Source organism: Nipponia nippon, unplaced genomic scaffold (genome assembly GCF_047370975.1).
Source record: "Nipponia nippon isolate SJK-2023a ecotype South Korea unplaced genomic scaffold, ASM4737097v1 scaffold_2, whole genome shotgun sequence".
Lineage (NCBI taxonomy): Eukaryota > Metazoa > Chordata > Aves > Pelecaniformes > Threskiornithidae > Nipponia > Nipponia nippon.
In genome coordinates, this window is record NW_028262336.1 from 128709559 (window position 1) to 128736092 (window position 26534).

At 47.0% G+C, this 26534-nt stretch overlaps 1 protein-coding gene across 1 annotated transcript; it reads right to left on the reverse strand.

The window, feature by feature from the left end:
* Positions 1 to 1999: 1999 nt before the first annotated feature.
* Positions 2000 to 25454, reverse strand: DGAT2 (diacylglycerol O-acyltransferase 2). Its single transcript, XM_009476476.2, has 8 exons — positions 25328 to 25454; positions 17539 to 17658; positions 16404 to 16511; positions 15469 to 15539; positions 8495 to 8699; positions 5063 to 5237; positions 4260 to 4462; positions 2000 to 3433 (listed from the first exon to the last, which is right to left on the reverse strand). Exons 1-8 carry the CDS (start codon positions 25365 to 25367, stop codon positions 3279 to 3281), a joined length of 1077 nt encoding a protein of 358 aa, XP_009474751.1. The 5' UTR covers positions 25368 to 25454; the 3' UTR covers positions 2000 to 3278.
* Between the last annotated feature and the right edge of the window lie 1080 nt (positions 25455 to 26534).

Sequence of the window (26534 nt, forward strand, 5' to 3'; positions counted from 1 at the left end):
CCTACTCCCAGCCAGAAGGGAGGAGAGATGCATCTGCCAGGAAGGGGCAAATATAAGAGTGCAAGACGACTGAAACCAGAAAGGGCTGATAGAGCCCCATGCAGAGGAAGGGACGAGGTTATCAGGACTCTTGTAGACATAATGAGGAACGCGAGGAGGGCCGGGAGGTCTTAAAGCACTGGAGAAGTGCAAATCCACATTAAGGTCAAGCTAAAGAACAGCAGAGAAAGAGAAGGTTGCTGAGCTAAAGGCAAGACAGGTTCACAGGAAAGCAAAGATGTCCATTTCTCAAAAAAGACTGTAAGAACAGCTTTATCAGGGATGGTCTATCATGGGCAGGAGCCTGCCTCTTGTTATGGCCAAGGAAAGATGCCTGGACAACAAGAAGGCAAGAGTATAGTGATACCAACCTGACGCTGTCCCAGCAACATGTAGCATGGTCACCACTGAGTCAGAGGTGATAACTTTAACTTCTGTTAACATTTAGGTTATTTTACACTACAATCTCTTTTGTTCTGGATGCTGTGTACATCAAAGGCAGCCCTGCCCCGAAAAGTCTCTATGTTACACAGGAAAGGGCATAAGTAGGAAAGTGTAGGTGCAGGGGAAGGTACCTATAGTACCAGGACACCCCCAGCAAGTCTTCCGCTAAATCAGTCAAAATCATTAAACACACCACAAGCCAGAGATGAATTTTAGGTAAGGTTCTTACCCCTCTGCTCCTAAGATTGGCAAGAGAAGGGAAAACCAACTGCAGAAAAACAGCTTGGAAGGAGTCATTTGTCCATGAGCTCAGCTCAGAAGGGTACCTGAAACTTGTGTGAGACTATCATGTCTCGCACTGGTACCTTGGGCATAAGATGAGATCAAAGGAAAATTCCCCTTTTATAGACTGGTGGCAAGTGGGTAGAACGTGACAATATTCAATAGTAATCTCATGTTAAACCTTAATTAAAGGGACTTAAAGAGTTTTGGGCAGAGCTGGTCCCACCTTGCAGTATGGACAATTACAAGACATTTATTAGGGCAGCCCTTTGCAGGAATGGATCCTGACTTGGAATAGCTCCCTTGCTCATCTGCTTTAGGGGGATTTGCAAGCAGCAGTTGTGCTCTGATATAAAACTTGATAATTGAACACATTGCTTGGAAAAAGCTCTGCAAGAACTGACCTCCTCCAGTTTGTGCCAAGGGCTTAGAGGAGAGCATTCATGGCTTTCCTTGCTGTGCTTTTCCAGCCAAGTCCCTGGAAACCCAGCCTTAACATTTTCTAGCAGAAAACATAAGGACCAAATCAGTTTTACTAAGGGTGAGAAGGGGAGGTTAGCAACACAGCAGGTTTATCTTCTAGAGCAGGAGGCTTCCAAAGTCCATTGCCCAAGCCTGAGAAGGACAAAGAATAAGTTTAGCTTTCACCTTGAAGAGCAGCAGTGCCAGCCTGTGAAAGTCAGCCAACACTGATGGACCATAGCTCATAGGTCAGCCCCGGCCCAACAAACAACAGGTTAAACCTTCACTTGTTACTAAAAGAGCCCACATGAACTTTACAGCAACGTGTGCTATTTCTGGAGCACTTTGCACCTCCAGTGGTGGAAGGTGAGGGGGCTCAGAGGAGCTGGAAGGATTTCCTCAGCTGAGGACCAGGGATGCAATCCAGCTCTTTGTGTGCTAGGCAGCAACAAAACCCAAAGTAATTTGCTGAAAGGAACAATAGGGCATGAACTTTCTGTATCTGCTCAGCAAAGGAGGTCCATAGATGTAGTCTGCCTTCGCTCCTTATACACTGACAGGCAAAACCCCACCTAAACCCCCAAAGATTTGCTTAGCCTATCCTGGGTGTCCCATGCAGGGACAACACAGATTACTGTGGGTCTGCTTTTGGACAGACAGACCAGTTTTCTCCCCATAAAAGCCAAGGCACAGCTGCAATCAGACAAACAATTGCTGTAATGTGAACCCAGCCACATACCACCGCAACACCAACAAGACCAAAGCAGCCCGCTATTTTTGCCCAAGTTTATTTCTAGAAATTTGTACAAAAATTGATACTCTGTAATACAATAGTCTATCAAATATGACAGATGAACATTTGTCTTTAGAGGCAAGATTCCAGGAATGTGAAGTACCGTCCTCTTGCGTGGTAGAAAGGCACATTTTGGAGCTCAAAATACACTCAACTGAACCGTTGAAAAGGCAGGTCAGACATGCAAGTAGTGCAATGTTTCAGGTTTATACATAAACACGTTGTACTCTGAAGAAATCTCACTACAAGCAGTGTTAACATCCACGTAAACATTTTATAAACACTTTAAAAAGTCACTGACTTTAGTTCCTATGCATGAAAAGGCTACTCCTTTACATTCACTGGACGGAATATTTAAAAGCCATCTTTGGGCAGAAGTTACTCCTAGCTTTCCCCAAATGCTTTTGGGATCCAAAACACTCCCATGAATAGTCCCACTGCACTTACCCATACAGGTTACCCTAAGGGTCTGCAACACTGGGGCCACATGATTGCACCATCCCACCGCTGCTAGAACTTGTCCTTGGAGTTCTGTGGCTATGAAGGAGTCCCATATTTCCAGCTACATCCCTCTGTGCAAGCAGCACCTGGGACAGACCTGCTTCTAAACTGACATTCAAAATACAAGTGGTGAGATTACAGCCACCAAAGCATCCACCACATTGTATGGATTGAGGTCCACCAAATCCTTTGGTTTCCTGCAGTGCACACAGTAGGTGCCACACCAGGTGCCACACCAGGAGATTTAGCAGCCCACTTGTGCTTCCAGAAGGGGCTTTTCCAAAGCAGAAATGCCCTTGTGCTATGTAAGCCTGTCTCAACACGGCTCTTGTGCAACACGCCTGTAATACTGCCATCCCAGTCAAATCAACCTCCTGCTTTTTTGACTGAAAACCAGATGGATCCTACTCTCCCAAAATAGCTTGTGCTAGTGGGTACAGTAGCTGTAGGAATGCTTCTAATCCATTGCTAGCAATCCAACAGCATTATATAGCAGATTACAAAGGCAATCATTTCCCCCATCCAAATCCTCACAGCAATGGAGAGTTATGCTTTTTTTGATAGAAAGACATTTGTAATGGGATTTATCCAAAAGTAAAGCCTTTTTTTTATTTTTAAAAGTGGTCTAGCAACACTTTAAACACTTTCTTTGAAAGACACATACACCCACACATGCTTTCAAGTACACGATGACAGCTTGGACTCCTGGAGAAGATGTGTTGATTCTGAGAGAAGGTGGTGCTGCCAAGCCAGTCCTTCAGTTGACTTCCAAGACCTCAGTCTCTGGCAGACCAAATTTGCTCTTATACTTGTCGAAGAGTTTGATCAGAGAGTCCACATATATGCTGTGGTAGAAGTCCACTTCCCTCTGGGATGGATTATCAATTTTGGGGATGGTGATGGGCTCCCCAACTGATAAAAAGAAGGAAAGAGCCACATGTTAGGTTGAATGCTCCTGTACAGCCTAGAGATTTGTCCTTTATGGCCACGGCTATGGTAGTTCAGCACATACACCCTGGCATTGCACAGCTTGCCATTATAGCAGAAGTTTGCTCAACTCCTCCCAGTTTTGCCAGGCTCTGAAGCACAATCACCCCACTACCAGGACCCTCATGCATCTGCAGCGATACCCAGGGCAAGCGTGCCATTTTAGCTACACAAATGCCAGCAGCGCAGAGCCTCCACTGCACAAGGCGGTTGGGAAGTCCCACTTGCTTCTGTTCACAGCAGAGTGATAAATCCCTCCTCAATTAACAGGAACCAAGACTAAAACCTGCAGCTCTCATGTATTCCCCCATACACACCACAATAGCAAAGAAGCACTTTTTTCTCTCCTTCAAAGCCTTGCTACTTTGTGTTGGAAGACTCCAAGGCAAATTTTAGGGTTGGCTTTAAGACCCAGCTATCAGACAGCATCACACTGCCAGTCCTGGGGGGGACACAACCAGGCTGCTTCTGATTTCAGCCATCCAAGACCAGAGAAGGTAGCAGCTACAGCATATTTTCCCCCCAAAAGAGCTCACTTGCAAAACTAGCTGGCAGTAGAGCATGATGGGAGGCTTGCAGCCTCTGGAAACTATTCCAGCTCGTTCTCAGTTGTGCTGGAAGGTTTTATATAGAAGGGAAAACAGAGTTTTATAGTCAAGACTCCAAGACCAAGCTAGAGTAGGGGCATGGCATAGACTCAGGTATGCTACTACCTGGAGAAGCACATAGCATGTTTATACCAAGACCTTACCAACAGTAGTGATGGGCTTGGGGTAAGGTAACAACCCCCAGGTGTTGGAGGAGAAGAGGCCACGGCCATGGAAGATGCATGGAGCAAAGCCAATGTGCTTCTGAAACTTCTTCTGCACCCATCTTCCCCAGGAACCCTCCTCAAAGATGACCTGCTTGTACACTTCATTCTCCCCAAAGGAGTAGACAGGAACCAAGTCCGCGCTAGAAAGACAAAGATATTAGGACCTGCACCCCTGGTCTGCAGTCAATACTACCACACCACACTCACTGCCACGTACTCTTTCAGGCTGCACATTTGCAGATTTTATTGGCCAGAGCTTTTTTTGCAGTACAAGGTACTGACATAAGTTAGCCAGACTTGACATGATATAGTAAATATACTTTTAAGGCATGCAAGAAGACAATTGTGCTGGCAATGGGCCCATGAAACACTACCCAGTCAGGCACTGAATGTGCTTCCATATATTCTCATCTCTGATTTTTGATGGACACCCTATTTCAGACACATGGGATCCCTGGAGATCACAGGGGCTGCATAGGTGATGCCCCGTGCAGGTTGCTGACACCTGCCTCTCCTTGCCCTGGAAGCCTCCCGCTGTCTTAAGCGGCTTCTTACCCCGTCCCCTGCTCAGGGGCAGAAAACAGAGGACAGACTCATCTATCCGATGCTCTGAGTATATATCCACACAACACAGCAGGACTGCAGAAAGGAGAATCCATCCAAGACATCAGCTGCTTCAGGGGATGAGAACACCTTTCGTATGCTAGCAGGACTGCTCTAGCATTGAGGTTGCCTCTTACCCATGACGTAGAGCCAGTTTCACAAAGCCTTTCCGGTTTTTCAGTGTCACCGAGTTCTTCCCTGGGGTGCAGTTCAGGGACTCTGCTGCCCCTCCAACCACGATGATGATGGCATTGCCACTGCCGTTCTTGGACAAGATGTAGTCTATGCTGTCACGATTCACAGGACATATACCTGCACATCCAAGAGACAGACATAAGGGTCAAACTGCAAGATTAAGAATAGCCTGGATGATCCTGAAGACACCAGCCACACTTGGAGCAAAAAGTTCATGCCTGGACTGCAAGCTGAGTTGTCCAGCTTCCCTGTGGTCATGGAGGGTTGTGTATATTATCAGGCAACCTGCGCCTCAACTAAGCAAGCAGCTAATAGACCTGAACAGCACTAGACTTGGTCATAGACAGACCCCACCAACACCAGCTCTCAAAACGTTGCCTTAACAAAAAAGACTTCAGCAAGGATTTTCTTCTGCTCTTAGTGATGCCAAAGACAATTAAGACATCCTCCCTCCAAGCGAAGGTTGCAGTAGGAGCTGGGGGGAAGCAAAGCAATTGTGTTATTTTGATGCATGAGAGTCTGAATTTGAACAGTTCCTCAGCAAAACCAAGTAGTGGAATAGGTCTTCCTTCAGGAGGATGGTTTAGTGATACAAAAAGAATAAACTGGCAAGCCTTCCAAAGGCAGATCTATTATGGATTAATTTAAAAAAATATTTTTTCTGAACTAACATCTCAAGCTTTTGCATGTTGAGAGTGCAATAGGACAGAGTGCTCAGGTAAGTCCATACTCTGAGATGAGTGTCTGGGAAGGTCTTTCCCTCAACCCCACACTGGAAGGGACAGGACTGTACTACCAGTCACAGCCCTCCAGCTTTACAAAGCAATCCCTGCCCTAAAGCATCAGGTCCCACTCCAGGGATCTTACCATTCAGCCCAATGGAAGAGGGAGACTAATTTCTACTCTATTGCTTTAAAAATGCTAAGAAGTTTGATTCTCTACTCCTGAAACTCATGCTTGTATCCTACAGTTATTGTCAGAGCTTGCTCATGCCTCACATTTTTGGCCAGGATAAGCCAAGGAGAAGTGAGATGCCATCGTTTACACTCCTATCCACATGTCTGAGCTGTGTCAAGTACTTAAGGTCATTGCACTAGGAAGGGCAGTATTACACAATTTAATTTTAGAAGCTGATTCTGCACATCTCATGGTAGTCATCACTTAAACCAAGAACTAAATGATGAATGGGTCCCCTGGGATTATACAGGGCAAGTCTGCAAGCCTGCATGTGTATCTGGGTATCAAGGGCACCACCTAATCCCAGCTCCAGACCACAACTGAGACAGATCAGCTGGATTTGAAGATGAAAAACTGATTTCTTTCAGCACAGCTACATCTCTCTGACCATGCTTCCTTTGAAAGCCTCAGGCTTTGCTGCTCTGTAGGACAGACAGAAGCCTTCGTACTACTCCCATTCGCCACACCAAGGCTCACTCTGACTACACAGCCCTCGCTAACAGGGCAGCATAGATTTATGTTCAGCCGTTTCACACTTGTTAGCCGGAAGAGATTACTGCTGCTCACAGCACTGAAATCCTTCCTCCAGAAAATGCACCGAGACATGCAGACAAGTGGCAATTGCTGAATTGTGCTCTTCAGCACATTTACACAGTATATAAGATTTTCTGGCCATCTCCTCCTGCCTTAGAGGATTCCTGCTGTAGCTCTAATCTCTAGCAGGCTCTAAAACATTGTAATATGCAACAGTTGGTTGTAAACCAACTAAGGATGTGTATTGGTACAGTATTATTTCTTAGGATTTCACTTGAAGTGGTTCATCCACAAAACAAAGGATTGAGGGCACTATCAGAACTTCTCAAGTGATGTTAAAGCCTTCATAGTGACACCCTTAAGTTCCAGTATAGGAAAGTGAAGACAAATTATGGCTTTCAGAAAGTTAACTTTGTCCAAGAGATCACACCTATAGTCTTGCTTAAATCCCAAGTACAGAGGAAGGAGAATTTCCCCCTGATTGAACTGTAATGCTCAGGGATAGCCAAGCCAGCCGTGTCAATGATGTTGCTAACGTCTGCTCCCACCTTCCTTCCAAAAAGGAGGGAAGCAGCTCTGTCTGGCCACAAGATTTGTCTACCAGTCATCTTGAGCAGACTGAACATGTTTTTTTTTTTAAATATAGAAAGGCTGATGCTGCGTGGAAGCTTAAGCAACACATGAACTAGGTTTACAGACACTATAGATGAGAAAGCAGATCCCAACTTCTCATGCACTGCTGTCTTGTGGAATTCCCAAATTATGGGAATTATGGACTTCACACAGCAACTTCCATCTGGTGCAGGAAGATAGAAGCCAGTTTGAGATACTGCCCTTCCTAGTCAGGCACAAACACTGTTTCTGCACCACATCCAGTTAGTTTTCTTCTCCCTCACCAAATTAAGGCAGTAATCTTGGAAGCAGTCAAGCCTAGCAAGTCAGAGCCAAGTACAGCTACTCCTGTCCTCTCCCCAGCCATGAGTCAAGATTCAGCCAAAATACGGTATTAAGATACCTGTTTTAAAGTCATTTGCTGTTCCTGGAACAGGTTCACCAATAAACAGGGTACTGGACTGTTCAATTCAAGGTCTTTAAATGTTACTCCCTCATCTCCACCTAACCAACAGGCATCCGCACTCTGAAAAGGAAGCTCAGGCCATGCAAGAACACTGTTTCTTGAGGTTGTCAACATTGCTTCCTCTGCCCAGTCATAACCTGCAAGCCCTCCATCATTAAAACACTGGAATCCATTAGAACAGACCTATTAATGTCATTCGGCAAACTTATATATCCCTGCCTATTCCCTGTGACCCATCTTTTCAGGGAAGGGGCTCTTCTGAACAGCTGAAACCATGCAGTACCCCAGACTCTGTACTCCTGGCAGGCACCTAAAAATGTGGTTGGGTGAAGAGGACATCTGTCATTACCATAAGACCTAGATGCGCAACAGCTCACGTGGTAGTGAGCCCAGGAGCAGAGCTAGCCATGGTATTCACATTTCAAAGGCTAATGAATACTTTACGTTTTCAGTTAGTGTGACTTCTTCATCTACTGTCTACCTCCTAATGATAACTAGGACAACTTGCTCCCGCATCTCAGTCTTCCTCACCCCCAACTACAAGTGCCAGGTATCTTTACTATGCCTTTGGGCAAGAGTATCCTTGAGTTAAGGATGAATGCAGAGGAGCAGCAGTCCCCACAGCCCAAGCTAGTAACATTTATTCACAGCTTCCTCTTGACAACTATATGAAAGCAATGTTTCTGTGATGCTACCAGAGAGAAGTGGTTACATGAGCTTCTGCCACAGCTTTTCACTTGAAAGATGGGAAGACAGCTCAGAGACAAGGGCACGAGTAGGAGGAACAAAGTGCTCTTGCACTTACCACCAGACATTAAGTAGTCCCTCAAAATGGGCATCCTGAAGTTCCCAGCCAGGGTAGCAAGGTATGGCCGGATCCCAGGGAATTTCTGGCTGACACCCGTGGCCTCTGTGCTGAAGTTGCAAAAGGCACCTAAGCCCATGATGCCATGTGGATGGTACCCAAAAATGTAATTCCTGGTGGTCAGCAGATTGTGGGTTTTAACCAGCTAGGAAAGAAAAGAGTGAGCTCACATAAAGACAGACATTTTCAGGTAATAAGAAAAAAAAATGGAGAAAAAAAGCCAAAGTCCCCAGCTTTTGTCTCTTCCCACCAGGGAGAACAGCCTAAGAGCTGGGGTATGGGATATCCTGGATTTCAGAGGCTGTGGTAAGAGCAGCCACTCAGACTTCAGTTCCCCAAGCAGAGGGAGCAGAATAAACAGGCTGATTTTGGATACAAGATGACTGCCAGCCAAGCAGGAATAGGGTTTGGGTTGCAGTAGCCTGCGGCCTTTGTTCCTCTACTCCTGCCAAAGGTATTCTTGCAAGCCTCTTGCCCAAACCAACCAAGTTCTTCATGGCTCTGTAGCTACAGCTACGCCTCCTTCCAGGCCGTCTCTTAGCACATTAGTGGCTCACATCCCAGTATGAGGGGGAAAAAGAATAAAAATCAGTGTCCCATAACAGAAGCAAGTTTGCTTAATACCTGAAAAAAGACCCAACCATTTAATAAGCCTGCTGGCCACCCTCCAAGAGGGAAAGTGTGCAGAAGGGTGGCTTACCACTAGAAACTATCCCTCCTTTCAAGAGGTTTTGCTCTGGCCTACACGCCAAAGGGCTGACAAGACACCTCAAGCCATCCACAGCAGTGCTCCGATTTCTGCAGGACATGCTTGTGATCGTATTGGTTTGGGGTTGTGCAATATTCCTACCCATTTAATCATCTGTTTGCACAGCATGGACACTCCAAAGCTGTCTTAGCCATGCACAGCATAACCCATGGACTCGTGCCACTACTGCCAGAGGCTTTTTTTTGATGCTATCAGTAACAGCAGCATCCCATGCATCAGAACATCTTCCTCTGGTAGTACACAAGCGGTCTGAGTAAGCATACAACATGACTGCTGCATCACCTTACAGAAGCAGGGATCAAATTTATTTTTTTTTTTTTAGGCTGCAGTCGAGTTTTTGCTGACTGCAACACCCCAGCAGCCCTCAGACTGGGGCAGGACCTACGAGTCCCAGCTACACCTTCAGCATGAGGTGCTAAACAACTGCACCCCATCCCTCAAATTGTGTATGCAAAGGTCACTCTGCGTCAGCTCCTATAGGAAAAAGCACAGATTTCCAAGACGTCACACCAGCATTACATACCCTGCTGTCTTGGCCAAGAAGTGCTTTGGCAGTGAGCAAGACCGTTTTGTTGAATCATGCTACAGGGAGCTGAAGTGCCATTGCGACACACTGAAGCAGCATGCCCAGAAACTTGATTCTCTCCTCCCCACGTTCCCACCGCCGTCCCTAGATGAGGCTACAGCACTTGTGCTATTTGAGACAGCAGCTGCGACGCAGGCATGACACAGCAGCGGGTTAAGCAAGTTGACCACCCCTCCCCACACTTTCCACTAGCTTTGAGGTCACGTAGGACTCCAGGAAGCACGTGCAGATGCTCGTGGTTGCAGCAACTCTGTAGAGCCCCATGGCCTGCATCACACCAAGTCATCCTTTCTCCCCTTCTTGCCCAATTAGTAGATGGTTTTGCTTTCACTCCCCAGGGTGGGAGGGCTGTCCCTCGACCAGTCAGGACAAACTGGGCTCCCAGACTACAGACTGGAAACCACTATTTGGAAAAACTGGGGTAAGCAACCCCTCCATCTGTCAGCTCTTGCTTAGTTGTAGGAGAGACCCAAGGCCTGGTGGCTGCAGACACACATGGCTTGGTTGGACCAGTGGCAGACAGTCCTCCTTAGAGCTCTGGTCAGAGCAGGGTGGTCATTTCCAGGCTCCATGCCCCCCATCCTTCACCTTCACCAAGCACAGCTGCTTTAAAAGGAAGCTGGCTGAAACAGAGGGTTTGTCCTTGCTGCTCTGGAGCACGAGACATTTGTGAGCCGAGCTTGGCAGAGCCACGCATCTGCTCTCATATGGAAGACATGCTGTTCTGCTGCCAGCCATGGCAAGCACCCTGCTCCAGCCCCGCCACCATGTGCAAGGACACCCAGTTCCCAGTGGAGCCCATTGCTTGCATACCTTGTACGAGCCCCAGCCAAGCTGCAGCCTTATCGCTCTGCGTTTGCTTTCCAAGACCTCCTGTTACGGAGGCATTGGGTTGGTGATATCCACCACTTGCACAAGTAGTGCAGGAGTAAGACAAGGGGTACGCAGGGAACCAACTCGCCTGCACACCCCACCCGTGGCAAGGCAGAAGGGGAATATCTGAGCAGCACTGGTGACTCAATGAGAGCCAAACACTCACAACAGGGATTTACAGGTCTGAGAGTCAGCCTGGCATTCATATATATGTGGTTTTCCCCAGTTTGTCTCATGCAGGCTGCCACTGCCCTCCACAGGTTGTCCCACAACAGATGAGTTCACAGAAGGTGAGCGCATCATCTTCCACTCAAGTCAAGCCAGGGCAACCAAAGACTGCCAGGCATCAGATCGGTTTGTGCACTTATCTGCAAGTGGTGCAGGTCTTCAATCTGCTAAGGCATAAATTCAGCCCAAGGTCTGAACTGCCAACACCAAAGGCAGAGCCTTCACGTCTCCCTAAATTTAATCTAGAAGCAGGTACTTTTGAAGTGCTGTAACGCTTATTTCTAGTCTCAAGCAAGACTGAAGCTTTCCTTAGGAGGCTGATCACCCACTACTACTTTTCTTGCGCCTTTCCCCTTGACAAGCAAACACGGGGCTGCCTTATCAGGTTGGCCTAAGGAATTGCTGCAGCTGTCATTTGACAACGCTTTTGCAACTCTGTTCTAAGCCTCCAACAGGTTTTTCCTTTTGCCTTCAAGGTCTTCTCCAGTCCCACACAGCCCTCAGCTCCTTGAAGCCTCAGTGCTCCCCTGATGAGACAGAGACAGCCTGTCCTTGCTGCATCCCAGCGGACGATTAGAGCGCTGGGACTGAAGCTGGACCTTCATCCCACTGCACTAACACGCCTGCTCCCCGCTGCTGTCTGAGACCAAACCTGTTTCAGTGGGTGCAAAGGTCCCTCCACCTGCTCTAGTAATAACAGATTTCTTTAAACAGATCTAAGCCTGCCTACAGGAGCAATAAAGCAGTGCAATTATGGTAAAAAACTAGTGTTAATATTTGAGTGCCAGATACGCCCAAAGAGCAGTATTGCCAATTTAATATGTAAGAACAGAATGAGTAAGTAGCATATTGAAGTGCAGAGAAAGGTGACTGCAGAGACACTGCTGCTCAGCACCAGAAGCCAGCAAAGAGCAGGATGAAAGTGAGTGGTCTAGGTGGGTGCTCAGCCCACCTGCAAGCTGAGCAGCACAGCGACCACAGAAGCATGCAGAAAGCAGAAAATTAGAGCTCATCCTGCAGAATGCAAGCAGCAGTAGTGAACATGTAAGCTTACAAAACAGCCGAACAAGTGCAATTAGCTGCATCACACCTGGCAGCACTATGGAATAAATTATCTCACCTTCCCAGCAATGCAGGCCAGAACCTGAAGACCCCTCCAGGCTCTCAGTGTTACCACTACACTACATCACACATAGGAAGAAAAGCCTCCATTTCCATTCTGTAAGTCATCTATAACAACAACTAAGGAGAGGCTCTGCCAGGAAGCCAGCCAAGCCTCAGAGTGCAAGACAAACGCTGCAAAAAAAATAAAGTCACTGTCTTACAACGGTCCCTGCTCTGGCATGCTGCGACTCTCCTGTCTCGGCAGGAGGCTGAGAAGGTCTCACTGCACACATCTGAAAGGCTCACTGCTTGACAAAGGCGAGCCAAAGGTCTGCAGTCCTTGCCATCTGAAGTGCTGTTGCCTATGGAGATAAGCAGCAGCTGCGCTCACATGCTCAGGTGATGGCTCCTTTACCTAAACAAGACCTTTAGATTGTGGCACTCCCAGCATGACATCCTCAGATCAGCAGGATGATCTCTGCAGCAGCAGGGTCGAGTCCAGACAGGCACACAGCACCATGCTCACACCTGCAAGGGCTTGGGCTTTACCTGGGAGCTCAGCACCAGGATTTAGCTCACTTCCTCAGCTGCCTCATGCACCACTTAGCTTAAAGCACTACTTGCAAGGCCAGCCACTAAGCAGCAGACAAACTTAAGCTTCTAGTGCCCTAAAATAGCTTATTACTGTCAGAGCAGCTGCATGAAGCCCCAGTGAATGTGGACAATGTCTACTCATGCTGAAGAATTGAGCCAGATCCAAGCTGGTTCCCAAATCCACCTGGTCTTACAAAATGTGACCTGGTATCCCCAGATACAGGTCCAATAGTCCTCTGGTGCCTCAGGATGGGAGGTACTGCTGACTCAAGTGGAGAACCAGACGAATCACCATAAATATCAGAGCAGAGCCTGCTTCTCATGCAGCTAATCTGATAAAGCAAGCCTGATGCCAGCAGGCAGAGCTGTGAAGGGATGCAGCAGACCTAGCCACAAGTGCTAGCATACAGCTTTGTCAGATGGCAATACTGGTGGCATTTCAGTCTGGCCAGATCCAGCCTGCATCCTTAAGATTGAGCTCACACCAGCCAGGTCCAAGGAAACCCTGGCCTTCAGATCTGCAGCCACTGAGGACATTACATTAAGAAGCCTCCCCTGCCAAGTTTTTGGTGCTACAGCTGTCACCCACTGGGAGTCCTGGGGAGGTGGCCTTTGAGTTTTGGGGAAAGAAAACCTGCAAAACTGCTTCCTATTTATTTCCTGGAATAGGAGTAAAATCTGAGCTCATATCCTAATGCAGGTGGTACCTGTGCTGATATGGATGCAGCTAGCACAGCCCTATGTGCAGAGCTTGCAGAAGCTGAGTTTAGCATTACAAGCACCACTGGTGAGATTGTCACTGGTGGGATCTGCCCATGCAGTGCTCAGTGGACACATGGCACGGGGTGAGGTGCAGCAGATGACTACCCCAACAAACCATCAGCCAGGGAGACAAACCAAGTGCTGCTAAGCCATTACACAGACAGCTCAGGATCCAGTCAAGGTGAATTTTGCAGACAGACGATTTAAACAAGTGGCCATCTCTAGACCAGTCTCCCTCTTGACTGAAGACATGTAAACAGTTTATCCAAGGAGTTCCCATGCTCTTACAAGTTCAAGCCGAAGCTGTTCTGGTGGTTGGTACCACCCCTTACAAGAGATATATTCATGCCCATAATTGCAGGCAACCACCTCTAGCACCTCACAGCCCCATGATCCCTGTAGCAGGTTTTAACAAACACACAGCCAGCTGGCTGTTCCCCCATAGCAGGTGCAGGAGTTATCCCACAGCTGTCAACTCTCATGTACTGCCCTTTGCATGCCATTTACCAGCGGGCTCTGTAAGCCTTGCACAACTCCACTGCCTTAGTGACAAAGGAATTGCAGCCGTAAGGGGTTCTCACAAACGGACTGCAGGAACTAGCAAGTATTTACCTAGAACAGCAGAGAAGTTCAGTTTATCTACCCAATCTCACCTCTAAACCTACTTGAACAACCCATCTGTTTGACAAGCTTCTAATATCTACAGTGCCTCTGACCCGCATGGCTGGTGTGGAGCATGTTTCCATGAAGACAGGAGATGTCAAAGGAGAGGCGAAACAAGGGGACCAGCAATGGCTTGACTCAAGTCCCCAGGAGAAACTAGCCCATTTTAGCCTTCAGCAATATTAAAAAGGCAGGGTTTGTTGCAGTACTGAGGACTTGGTACTAGAGGACGACCCTTTAACACTAGAGCATGCTCTGTTCTCCATTAGCTACAAGACCCGGGATGACCAGCCACTTGCAGCCTGTGCAGTTGTACTGTATTTTTCCATGCACACCTACATTTGCCAAGAATTACCTGTTAATAGCAGAAAGAATGTGGCAAGAGTGTTCACCAGCAGCACATTCAGGCACCCTGAGAGTTCAAGTGACTTTGCAAAGGAGGAATCCAGTCTACGCCACTTTGGCTTCCTACTGGAATTGGATTCCCTACTGCCTTCTAAGGCTGGACTATCTTAGGGCAGGGTGGTTCATCCAAAGCCGTGGCAAGGTCCCTCCCTTTTGCTCAAGCTGAATAAAAACTGCCAACAGCCTTACATAATAGTCCTTTCAGCTGTGCGTCCTTCCAAAGAGGATCGAGTTCCCTCCTAGCTGAATTTGGCCCCTGCTCCCTTCCAAGTCCTTCAAGCTAATTCTGCAGTCCCCAGAGCAGACTGGCAGCCCTGTCCTCTGTCTGCAACACGTCTGAACTAGCAGGGAAAATACAAGCAGAAGGTGAGCAAGTTACACTTGAACTAGAGCTATTCCCACTGCGGGAAACCTCCCTTCGCCAAAGCAGCTAGACTTCAGAGCCAATTTCACTGCTCCCTGTGAAGTAGGTAGGGCTTCTGGTGCACAGGGTTCCCAGCTATTCTTACCCAATACACTGCTGCCCTAGGGTGTAGCTGGAAAACAGACCAAAACTGAGCTAGATTTACAAGAGGGGAACAGAGGTAAGGTGAGGCACAACACAGGACTGCTGCAGCACAGAAGAGAAGTTGGAGAGATGAACAGGGAGCCATACTGCTACAGGGCAGATTGCCTCAAGAAGTCTGGTGATAAAGACCATCAGAAGCAGCAGCTTCTACAAATCATGATACCATCACTGGTGATGCATTTCAGATTTCATAACCACAGCTGCTCCAAGCAGTAGTATGGCAATGGTAAGTAAGCCATCTCCTGCTTACAATTCAGTGTCATGGATAGACTAGTGTAGGTACAACATCATCTCCACAGGGGTTATTGCAAGTCAGTCTAAAACAGTTAAGTCCCAATGCATAAAGTTAAACTGTTACTTACTCTTATTGGAAAATAATCCCTGAAGTACCTCCATATAGCCCAGTTCCTCACCCATTGGGATCTTCGTCCACCTGAAGAGAAAAAAAAAAATCATGTTTTTAAAGCTCTTTCCACATGGATGCCCACCAAGAAGCCTAAAGGACCCCAGATAGTTTGCTGTCTCACTAGAGAAATCAACAATTTCATTCCTCTAAGTGGGACACCTGCATCTTTCACTAAAATCAAGTGAAACCACCCATGCTCAGGACTTCAGGGTACTTCAAGCTAATTAAGGCCTGACTACAAATTCAGGGTAGGATCCGACTTGGTAATCTGTTGGAGTTGGGCAATGGATAAGTCAAGCTAGAAACAGCTCAGTGTTAGCCACAGATTCATTCTTTGGGAAAGGCCAAGATCCTGAATGATTTCAGTGGTCTTGAAGCAATGGAGAATTGTGCTAATCTGGCTATGAAAGGAGTTGCCACCAAAGCTTGTTGCCATTGCTATACTGGGTTCTCAGAGCTGGTTTCTACACCGTGTTCCCTGAAATAAAGTTTCCTGCTTTATTTGCAGCAACACTGACTCCATAGGGGAGCCACATCTTAAGTCACACCATAATCTGAACCAAGAGCTGGAGAGGCCAGCAAGATCTTAAATCTTTATGTAGACCTTTCTGACCTACAGGAAGAACCTAAGCCTTATGTATGTTGCTAAAAGCCAGAAATGGCATGATATTAGTCAAAGTTATCTTGTATTACCCTCAGCATCAATAAAACCTGCAGTCACTTCTTATGTCAAGGGCTAACCTTTGCATGCTTCACTGAATAAGGCTTTTGGTGAGCGATTCAGCCAAGTCCCACTAAGAAGGGAAGTCACCCATTATAAGGAAGTGCTTCTTTGTCCAAATATAAGGACAGGGACATTTAAACAGCAAGGATCCATTCTGCAATATTTACCTTTCTTTGGTGTATTCCAGTCAAATACCAGCCAGGCTAAATATAGAGCAGCAATCGCCCAGCAATCCGTGCACAGTATGTACATGAGGATTAAAGTGCAAGCAATACCTGGAGAGGCCCAAGAAAGAGAAGAAAACAGGGTTGCATCAGGTTTTGGTCTGCATTTACACTTGCATTAAGAGCCCCTTGCCTTTTGACCCTTCTATACCGAAGCCTTAGTCTCAATCTGATGTCATTAATCCTCAATCAAATCGGATTTAGCTAAAAACCCCTTATGTAGGACTGAGGCAGCCTCCTCTAAAGCTACCTGCTTTGAAGTACTTCAACCTCCCCTTCGTGGTTTCTCCAGGTCTCTCTTCTATAATATCTCCAGGTAGGGCCGATGCTTCACCAGGCAAGAGCAAGACTTCATGAGCATCGAGATTTCTTGTGGCCCGCACCAAGGAGGTTTCTTCCACAGCTACACAAAGCTTCCAGCTCTATGCCAGCCATCCCACCAGGGTGCCAGAAATCCCACCCACAAATGTTGCCATTTTAGCACAAACTAAATTGGGAAGGAACAGCGAGACTTGCTTGACTGACTGCAATCAGCGTCTCTTTCCAGTTTAATTATCCATAATACTATGGAGCAGAGCAGCCTGAGGCTTCACATAACAGAAGTACCCAGAGATAAACAGTCTTTACTATTTTACTGGTCTAATACAAACACTTTTTGCCCACTTTTTTGTACCTCTTGGAAGGAGACCAAGCCAAGAGGAAGGCACTCCTGTTGCAATCAGTTGCATCAGTTACCAGTTGCTTCTAAGAAATTTCTTCTCTGTAGACATTCCCATGAGGTAAGAGATTAACAATTGCTTCAGTCTTATTTTCATAGTAGACACAGACAAGAGCTAAACATCAGTAGGTCTTTCCATAGCTCCTGTGTTTTTCTAGAGCCAGGTAAAGTCATTTATTGCCAAAATACCAAAGTATGCAAGTGTGCTTCAGAATATCCCCACACCTCAGGAACTGTCCTCTTACAGTGCACATTTAGTAATTAATGCTTATGTAAAAGTTAACTTTTTTTGCATTAGAAGTCTTCCAGAATGAAGGCGGAAAAAAAAAGCTTTGCTTTCGGCCAAAAGGCGTCACTTACCCATGATAAGGAAAGTGAGAACCCATTGCAGCACAGAGATGACCTGGAGTTGCTTCTCTACTTTGGATTTAGATAGCCAGAACAAATCCTGCAAAGCAGAAAGAATGCTCGATCCTGTGCCTAAGAAAAAAAAAATAGAAATAAAGTTACATTTGCACACTGAGCAAAGATAACAATATTTTCCTTCCAAATACAAGGTTTTAAATCAATGTTTGTGCAGTTTGCTTTTAGACCAAGGCTTGTCAAAGGCTAATATTGATGCTGGAGGGGATTAATGGGTAACATCAGTTCCCACCTGAGCAAGCCTCTATGCACTTGACCGTAAAACCGCAGAGGACATTAACACGTGGTCCTAGCACCCACCCCACCCCCAGCTTCAAACTGCGGGTTCCTGGAAGTGGTGGTTGATAAGAGGGAAACCCAAGAGTTCACCAGAAGATAAAGATTAGCTGCCCCAAACCACAGGCAAGAACATGCAAGGCTGTGGTCTGAGCTGTTGCTCATCCACCCTTCACCGGGTCTGTTGCCCAGCTCCCAGCTGCGTGTTCAAGGAAAGCTCTGCGCTCCAGCCTTACACAGCACAGCCTAAGGGCTGGTTGAGCAACACCTCAACCCACAACCCCAGGGATCCACAGCTCCAAGGGCAAGGAAAACTATCATGGTGTTTCTGAAGGAGTAAATGAGGAAGGAATTGAAAGCCACTCGTAGAAGCTTAAGCTATTCAAGTGAGAAGAGACTCAAGTAAAATCCTGACATGAAAGACTTGTTTTCTATATGAGGAACCACCCACTCCAGCATTTGCTGATATGCTTAACAACCTCGAGAAAGAAGCACTTGCAAGTGCATTTTCCTTCACTTCTCTTCATTACTTTATTTCACAAGCATCATAACAACTGGCTAAAATGCAAGCTGCTGGCCTGTGAACAAACCAGGAGGTGTGTTTACATATTTCCTTTTCTGTTTAAGGATCAGCCTGTTATTGGAAGGGATACGATGCTGCTAAGCAGCTATGATATTGCATGGGTTCAGTCTTTGCTGTTGCTGGCAAGACACAGCACTGCAAGTGGTGATACCATAGCAAGGGCTCATGCTTAGTCGAATGAAAGTCTGATGGAGAAGAGCCTTTTCTCTAGATATAGGCAGGTACTGGTGTTCTGGTAGTTTCTACAAAGCAGGTTTCACTAATGCATCCTTTAAACATGCAAAGCATATCTGCAGTCTTTGCTAACTGTTACCCTTGCTGATAGTCTAGGAAACAGGATTCATGCACAGTAGCTGCACCTGCAGAACTGTTTTAGCTTTGCAGCTTCTTTGCTGCCCCTCTTAAATGCCATTTAATGTTAAGCCTGTGCATGGTCCCTAGGACTGACAGCTACACGCCTTCCTGAGCATTTCTGTGAGTAAAGGACATCAGCCAGGAGCCACACCAGACCCTGCAGCCTAAATCTAGAGCCATCCCACCCAGCCTAGGCCCTTGGCTCTGCTTGGTCCATGTTGAACGAACAATCCTTGCAATGGGTTGGGCATTAACTACTCCAAGCAGACCAAGTTTTGGTCAAGGCTAGATCATGTCACTGCAACTGCCAGTAAACTGAAACCTACAGCACTAATCCAGTCTGAAGCAGCAGCTTAAGTAGAAGGTCTTTGCGAGAGAACTTGTAGTTGCTGAGTTCGCTTTTAATACTGCAAGTATCTCTCCAGTTTGAGATGAGACAGGGCAACACGCTGATGAGTTAAGCCACCACTGATTTGCAACACTAGAGTACCTAAGCAGGAAGACTTAGAAATTCTGTGCTGCAGCTCTTCGCATTTGACAGTAAATGCCCAAATTTGGGGTGAGTGATAAAAAAAAAAATATGGGGTAGAGTTTAAAGACTGAGTCACCTGTCCAAGGGTAAGAGAAATCTGTAATTCCTGCTGAGGGGCCACAGCCTCTGGGCAGCCTCTACTGCAGCTCTAGGTACTTGCTGTCCCAAAAGCCTGGTTTACAAAATTGCACGTGGACAGACCTCATGTGGCCTGAGGACTGCTAGATACTAGTTTAAAGGGAAGCTTTTCCTAATAGTGGTGTCACTAGCCGTATCTCTATGCCCTCAAAATAAGCCAAAAGCCTTCGAATTTATTTGTGATCCCTAATAAAAGCCCAGCCCCATGTAATTTATCCTTCCAGCACCTGTAGTTACACTACCAAAACATCTTTGGATTGATGAATCCAACACTCCAGCTAAACCCTATCCTCTTCCCCCGAAGAGAACAACTGTTTACCCCTCCAGATGAGAATTTGTACTCCAGCATTTTCTAGATGCTTTAACAAATTGTAGGCATTGCTAGCCCTGTAAATAGACCAGTATTGGGTAGCAGAAGTCAACTTGTTTTCCGAACCGCATTAAGCTTTTTGTAGCCACGTTCAACTATTGCAGACAGAGGGAAGGCACAGGTTTGGCAGACAGCTCTGAGCAGGCAGCTGAGAACCTGCCCTTGGACAAGTGGTGTCCTGGGTCAGTTATCTGCTGAAAGCAAAAACATCCTTCACAGAGATCAAGATTCCCAACACCAGAAAAGCCAGTAGTTACCATGGGCTGAAGAAAATTAACATTTAATTCCCAGTTAAGGACATAAAAGATGTCCAGTGGCAATGGAAGGGACTGTAGGAATGGGCAGAGATGTCACCTGGTAAGTGCATCGGCCTGTGCATGGTCTACCTGTGCACCAACAACCTGCACACTCCAGATAGACTCAGTGCATCAGCTGCAGGCTGGGCAATTACAGATTTTAGTACCAAGACAGCCATTCCATTTCCAGCCAGTCCTGAGCTTGCTGTTCATCATGTCAGACTTAACGCTTTGTATATTCAACCCTCCATGCACGATTTGCCTCCTTTCTCCTTCAGCTGTGGCAGCCAGGAGGCATTTTTGGGAAGACCATCTGTGCTCTGGAGAACCAGAGCAGTTACTGGCAACACAGAGCAGAAGAGCTTTGACAAGTCAACAGAAACGTGGGGTTTTGGGACTTAGCCACAGCAGAATAACCCAACACTGATACTTGGGTTCGGTTCTTTGAAGAAAACCCTTCCTTTTAAGGGCTCACCTGGGAGCCCACACCAAGCATCATTCACATATTAAAAAAACAAAGGAGAATTAAGCATAGGAAAGGCAATTTCTCTAACTCTCAGGGAATACATTAGCCTAATAACCGAGTTTAATAAGGCCCATTAGACATACCTAGGATTAACTTTGAGGCAAAGGATACTGTATACCCCAGCCATTTTTATCAGTCTTTTCTCAAGGAAATATTTTGAATCCTGGAGAAACACAGACCTCCATCTTCTACTGCTGGAGACGGTTGCTTATCATGTGCTGGCCACCCAGCACAGCCCCTGGAGTGTTTTCCAGTTGCTGTGTTTTCCAGGGCACCTGTTCCAGAACTGGACAGCCTGTTTGGGGTCACAGCCTTAGCAACCCATGTCTACACAGGAGAGATCTTTTAGCAACAGCTTTCCTGATCTCAGATGAGATCCTGAGCCCCTCAACTCAGACTGCAGCTCATGCCCTGGAGTACTGATGGGATACTGCCGGCGCTAAGCCGTGCATGGCTCTCAAGGATGCAACTTGCCAAGACAAAGAGGGACATCTCCAGGAGACCTCACTGCTGCTCAGCGATAGCAGCCATCTGCAGCCTTCCAAGGAAGCTCAGTGACATTAGCCAGCTCTCCCCCAACTGGTGATGGGCTTAGTACACTTATTTAATTCTAGCAGCCATCAGAGTCAAGCACAAGAGACGTTACCAAGGAGATCCTGGAGTCAATGAAGGGTTTGACCAAGCATCTGACTCACACCTGCAACAGACTCAGCCAGGAACAGCATCTGTGTCCTTCCAGCACAGTTTATTTCAGATAAAGTGCTCAAACACCCTGATTGACCTAGGCAGGGAGGCAGACCCAAAGGTCCCAGGAGAGGAAGTAAACAGGACTTCACATTTGGACACCAGAAAACGCAATCCACAGCACTTAATTAAAAAGCAGTCAAATAAATTAGCTGAGAGGAAGTACAAGTGTTACAGATAGTTAAAAATACACTGAAAGCTTGTTAAATCCAAGCTTCATCTGTTACCTTTTCCAAGACAATTAGCATATTAATTCTTGGCCAAGAGTTATACTGCATCACAGAGCTTATTTAGATGAAAGCCTAATTAGATGTAGTATGGCTGAGCACCTCCAAAGCATAAGGTGCAAATGGACATTTTGAGCTACGTATTTGGCAGAGAAGCTGACATTGGAGGCATAACAAAACTAGATTAAACAGACCGATACCAGGATACTTGTGAGGACCCAGCCTCCTATTCAAGAGCAGGAGTCTGCACGGCAAGCTGCTACATTAGATGTGACATCTGTAAAACCCCTTGAGCAACACAAGTGATTCTGTGTCTAGGTTTACTCAGATGCCCCAGCTGCAGCACACAAGCTCTCTCCACTTCCAGTTTTGTTGTTAGCAGTACTGGATAGTGAATCATTTGTTAGAGAATAACAAGTTACCAGCGTGCGGTATAGCTATCCTACCCTGTACAAAGCTGTACAGCAGTTTGCTCATGCCCCAGGAGACTACTTAATCTCATATTATCTGCAGTAAAGAATGCCGATGACTGGAGATCAATAACATAGTTAACAGGGACACATGACAACAACATTTCAGCCCCATCAGAAAGGAGCTGGGATTCTACGTAGCAAATAACAAATTTGTTATAACATTTATCTCGTGGTAGATCTGCATTTATTTGCAGCACTGAACTTGGCCTTCAGTCTCAACAGCACACCTGTATGTGGGTGAAAGTGAGGTAACCATGAGGGTAGACCTGGCTCTCCTTGACCAGTCAACAATTTTAGAGTTAAGTCAGCAAGACTCAATAGCTCTAGACAAGAGAAAGAGAACCATCCTACTACATCCCATCAGTATGCCCAGGGGAGGAGTGTAGGACCTCTAGAAGAAGGGCTCAGTCATAAGCAAGTCCAGACCTATACCCCCCAGGCAGTTTTGTCAAGAGGAGACACTACACCACCATATTCACAAGACAGGTGCCCCCAGATCCCCCTCAAAGCAGAAGTGAGGTCTGCCAGACCTCAGGTGCAGCATAATATTAACTCCAAGGTAAAGCTGAGTGAAATCATCTCCCTCACCCCAAACTATCCTACAATTTTGTTCCACTTTACGCAAGTTCAATATTGCCTAAAGCTTTTAGCCACAGTCCAGCCAAAACAAAGAAGAGAAGGAAGTTTTGTAAGATGAAACGAGATGAGAAAGGATACTTAAATGCTCTGGCCACACTGGTGTCCTTCCTCAGGAGAGTGGAGCACCTCCTGCTGCTCTGCCAAACACAAGGAGGAGAGAACCTGGACAGCCTATGGCCAAAGTGGGTCAGGTCAAGATGAGGAGACAACAACCCCTCCTACCCAACCAAGGTGTCTCAAAGCATCATCCAACCCTAGGCATTGGTCCAAGGTCTGCTCTGAGTTTTGCAATACTGGGTTGGTGTCCAAGAAATTTCCCTTGCACGTACAGAGGGATGGATAGAGAGGCAGATGCCTGCACTTTTTTTTTTGCTTGTTTTTATATAGGATCAGACTTTCAGCCAAATTCGCACGCGCTGGGACAAAGCCAGACGCCAGGCAAGCAAGAAGACTGAAGACTAAAGGACAGTATGAGCCATTCAGACTCTCACCCCACAAAAGTCAGCCCTTTGCACAGGCAAGATACTTGGAAAAGACGTTCAGGGAGGCAGAAAAAAGTCAAGTGGCTTTGTTTTAAATAGCCTATGTAGCAGGGGAAGTTACCTAACATGATCAAGCAGTACATGAGGTCCCGTGCATGAACCACTGCACCACATCATTGCCTCCACCCATCTTTGATCTGCAGGGTCCCACATCATCATCCCCAAAGCTCAGCCTGAGTCTGAGCTCCTCTGGCAGGCACCTGGCTTTGGCTTTGAACAGGCAGGCTTTGAAGCTGGTCCTGCATTTTGTTGCCCATGACAGGCTACAGAACTGGCGAGGGGTTGCGTTGCTGGATGCAGCAGTCGCCAACGCAACATCTCCCATCTCCCCAGGCAGAAGCACATGAAGAAATGAGTAAGGAAGCACAAATATCACCGCAGGACCCCCACGAGGTGCCTCCAAGGAAAACTGACCTGAGGAGAGTTAAGACAGCTTTCCATCGCTAAGCAGGATTATCTAGAGATGAGGCCAATCACTGTCACTAAACCACACTCCATTTTGAATTATGCACATGTCCCAGATCCATCATTAACATGCCAGTGCCAACAAGGTGGCCACTGAGGTCTCGGGTCAGCCCTACATATTTTATAGGTCTCCTGAATGATTTATTCTCTGTACTTGGCTTGCAGTTTAACAGTTCACTCTCAGTTTAACAGAACTCTCAATTTAACAGTTCACATGCTATTAATTCAAATGACCTCTCTCAACTCAAAACATCACTTGGCATCTTGCTAGTTGTATAAGCAAGCTAAGTTACTTTAAGGACCAGAGCTGAGCATGGGAAACACACACAGATCTTTTCCCCAATCGGTTCACAACTGATCCTACAGATCCATCTAATATCTAATGCCACATCTTTCTGTCAGAGATGAGCACCAGCAGCTCTGCATGCAGGACTGGGCAGGGGACAGCATGAAAGCAAGAGCTGAGGGGTTAATTCCCCAGCTTCAGGTCCTCTTAGCTCTGTTAAAGATTTGCTTAATCAACAAGCCATTTCACAGGTCTCTTCGTCCCAGGAGGAATTATCAGTTTGCTTTTTCAGGGCGGAAACCCTTTTGCAACACAAACAGAGCAATCACTCCACAAGGCACAGGGTAAATTGTTGCCCAAGTGCATTTTCCTGCAAAACCCCGCTATTTGCAAGTCCCGACACTTCCCTAGACAAGCACCCTTGCAGGAGGAGTACAAGGCTCTATCAAGCAAATATTTACACTTGTTGAATTTATTCCTGCGAGATCCCTAGAGCTGCTTTCACAAGCACGCAAGGGAGCTTGCAGTTTGGGATTTCCCAGATTGTCTCTCCAACACCTTTAACCTACATGTTTCAGCCTGCAGCAGCTCTTCCCAGGATGGGTGTCAGCCACCGACACCCAAGCTGCTCCTCTCGCCGAGCAAGTGATTTACCAGCACGGAAGGCTGTAAAAGCAAACTCTTTGCTGTACCTCCTGACATAAAACCTTGCTCTTACACTGAATCTTCAACTCCCCATTACAAAGCAACAATAAATAGCAATGCCTTTTTTTCCCCTCCCCTGTTGATGTAGGTGGGGGGAATACAACATTACAAAACAGGGCTGCAAACAGTGAATTTTACCAGCCACGCAGTGTTGATAAAACTACTACACTTTCCTTCCTACCATCACGGGGGGGCTCATTTTTAAGCAAATGCCACACACCCACGTTATGTCAGGCTGCAAACTCCCTTAGATAAACCAGAGCCGTTTGCAACAGCCTCAGGAAAGCAGCCCAACCCTCCAAGCTCGCTAAAAAGCAAAACCTGCGCAGAGAGTTGTAATCCTCACCCCTAAGAAAAGCTGCAGCCAGCCTCCCCGCCATTGCACATTGCTTTCCCCCCCTCCTTAAACAACCACTCCTGCAGGCAGGAAGACGAAGGGGGATATAATAAATAAAGCTGAGCGTTTCGGTGCTGCTTCCATCCCACCCTGCACCTTGTACCGCCGGGATGCTGGTCCCCCATCGCAGCATCCCCCCGGAGCAGGCACCCTCCTCTGCCTCCCCCCGGTACCTCTCAGCACCCCGGAGTAGGCAGCGATGATGGTCTTCATTGCGGAGGGGCGGTCAGGTCCCGGCCAGGGCCATGGGATGGAGAAGGGCACCCGGCTCCGCAGCCCCGGTGCAGCCGGCGAGTGGGAGAAGCACCGGCCGCGCATCCCTATATAGCCCCGGGGAGGAGGAGGAGGAGGAGGAGGAGGAAGAGGAGGGCGGGGAGGGGCGGGCCCCGGCAGGGCGCCTGGGTCCCTCAGCCCGGGGCGGGGGGGAGCTTTTGGCCCCGGTGAGGCAGCTTGCTGCACGGGATGGGGATTTGGGGGTGAGGACAAGGCACCCACACACCCTCTGCAAGGTGTTTCCATCCCTGTTTTCCTTCCCCCCCACCGCAGGGTGGGGGAAAATCCCCCCAAGCCCCCACTTCTGACGGGCATTTTAAGACCGCTTCTTGGTCAGATGCTCTCCCACTTGCTCAGATGCTCTCCCAACCCACTCTTGGCTGATTTTAGCTTTCCCAGCGGGATTTGGGAGATCTGGGTTCCTAAAAGCATCATGAAATTAAGGCAAAAGGTAGAAAAGAGAAAATCCGAGAAATTTTATTAATAGAAGCTTTAATGGTTTCATTAAGTTTCATTTTCATTAAGATAGCCTGCAGGTATGCCCAAACCACTGACCAAGCCTCATTTTCTTCTAACAAAGTGTTTAAGGATCTACTCGCAAGATCCATAAGAAACGAGGTGTCATTTAGGTTTGTATCAAGGTTTTAACGTAACTGCACTTGCCAAGAAATTTCTATAAATGTTTACAGATGGGGACAGATGGGTCTGTCCCAGCTCCCATGACATTAAACCAGATTCTTTATAATGGGGTCATGTCTGGCCCTGTGGTTAAAGGGGGAGATTTCACTACATCCCTGGGCAAATGATCAAGACTGTACACCTTTCCTAATCTCAGTTTCATCTTCTGTAATTTGGAGAAAATAAAAAGAATCTGCATTTGAGAAGCACTTTGAGATCCCTCAGGGAAAATCCCGTTGAAAGCCACAAGCATGCAGAGCTCCCCATATGCAGAGGGCAGGTAGCAATCACCACCGAAACACCCCCAAAACCCCTTCAACTTCTGCCTGGCTTTTAGGGCGGGAGCAGGATCGTGCCTTGCTGACCCAGCAGTTTTCGCCTGTTGCTCCTGGGGATGCCTCTGAACATCTACTTTTTGGCCCCGAGAGA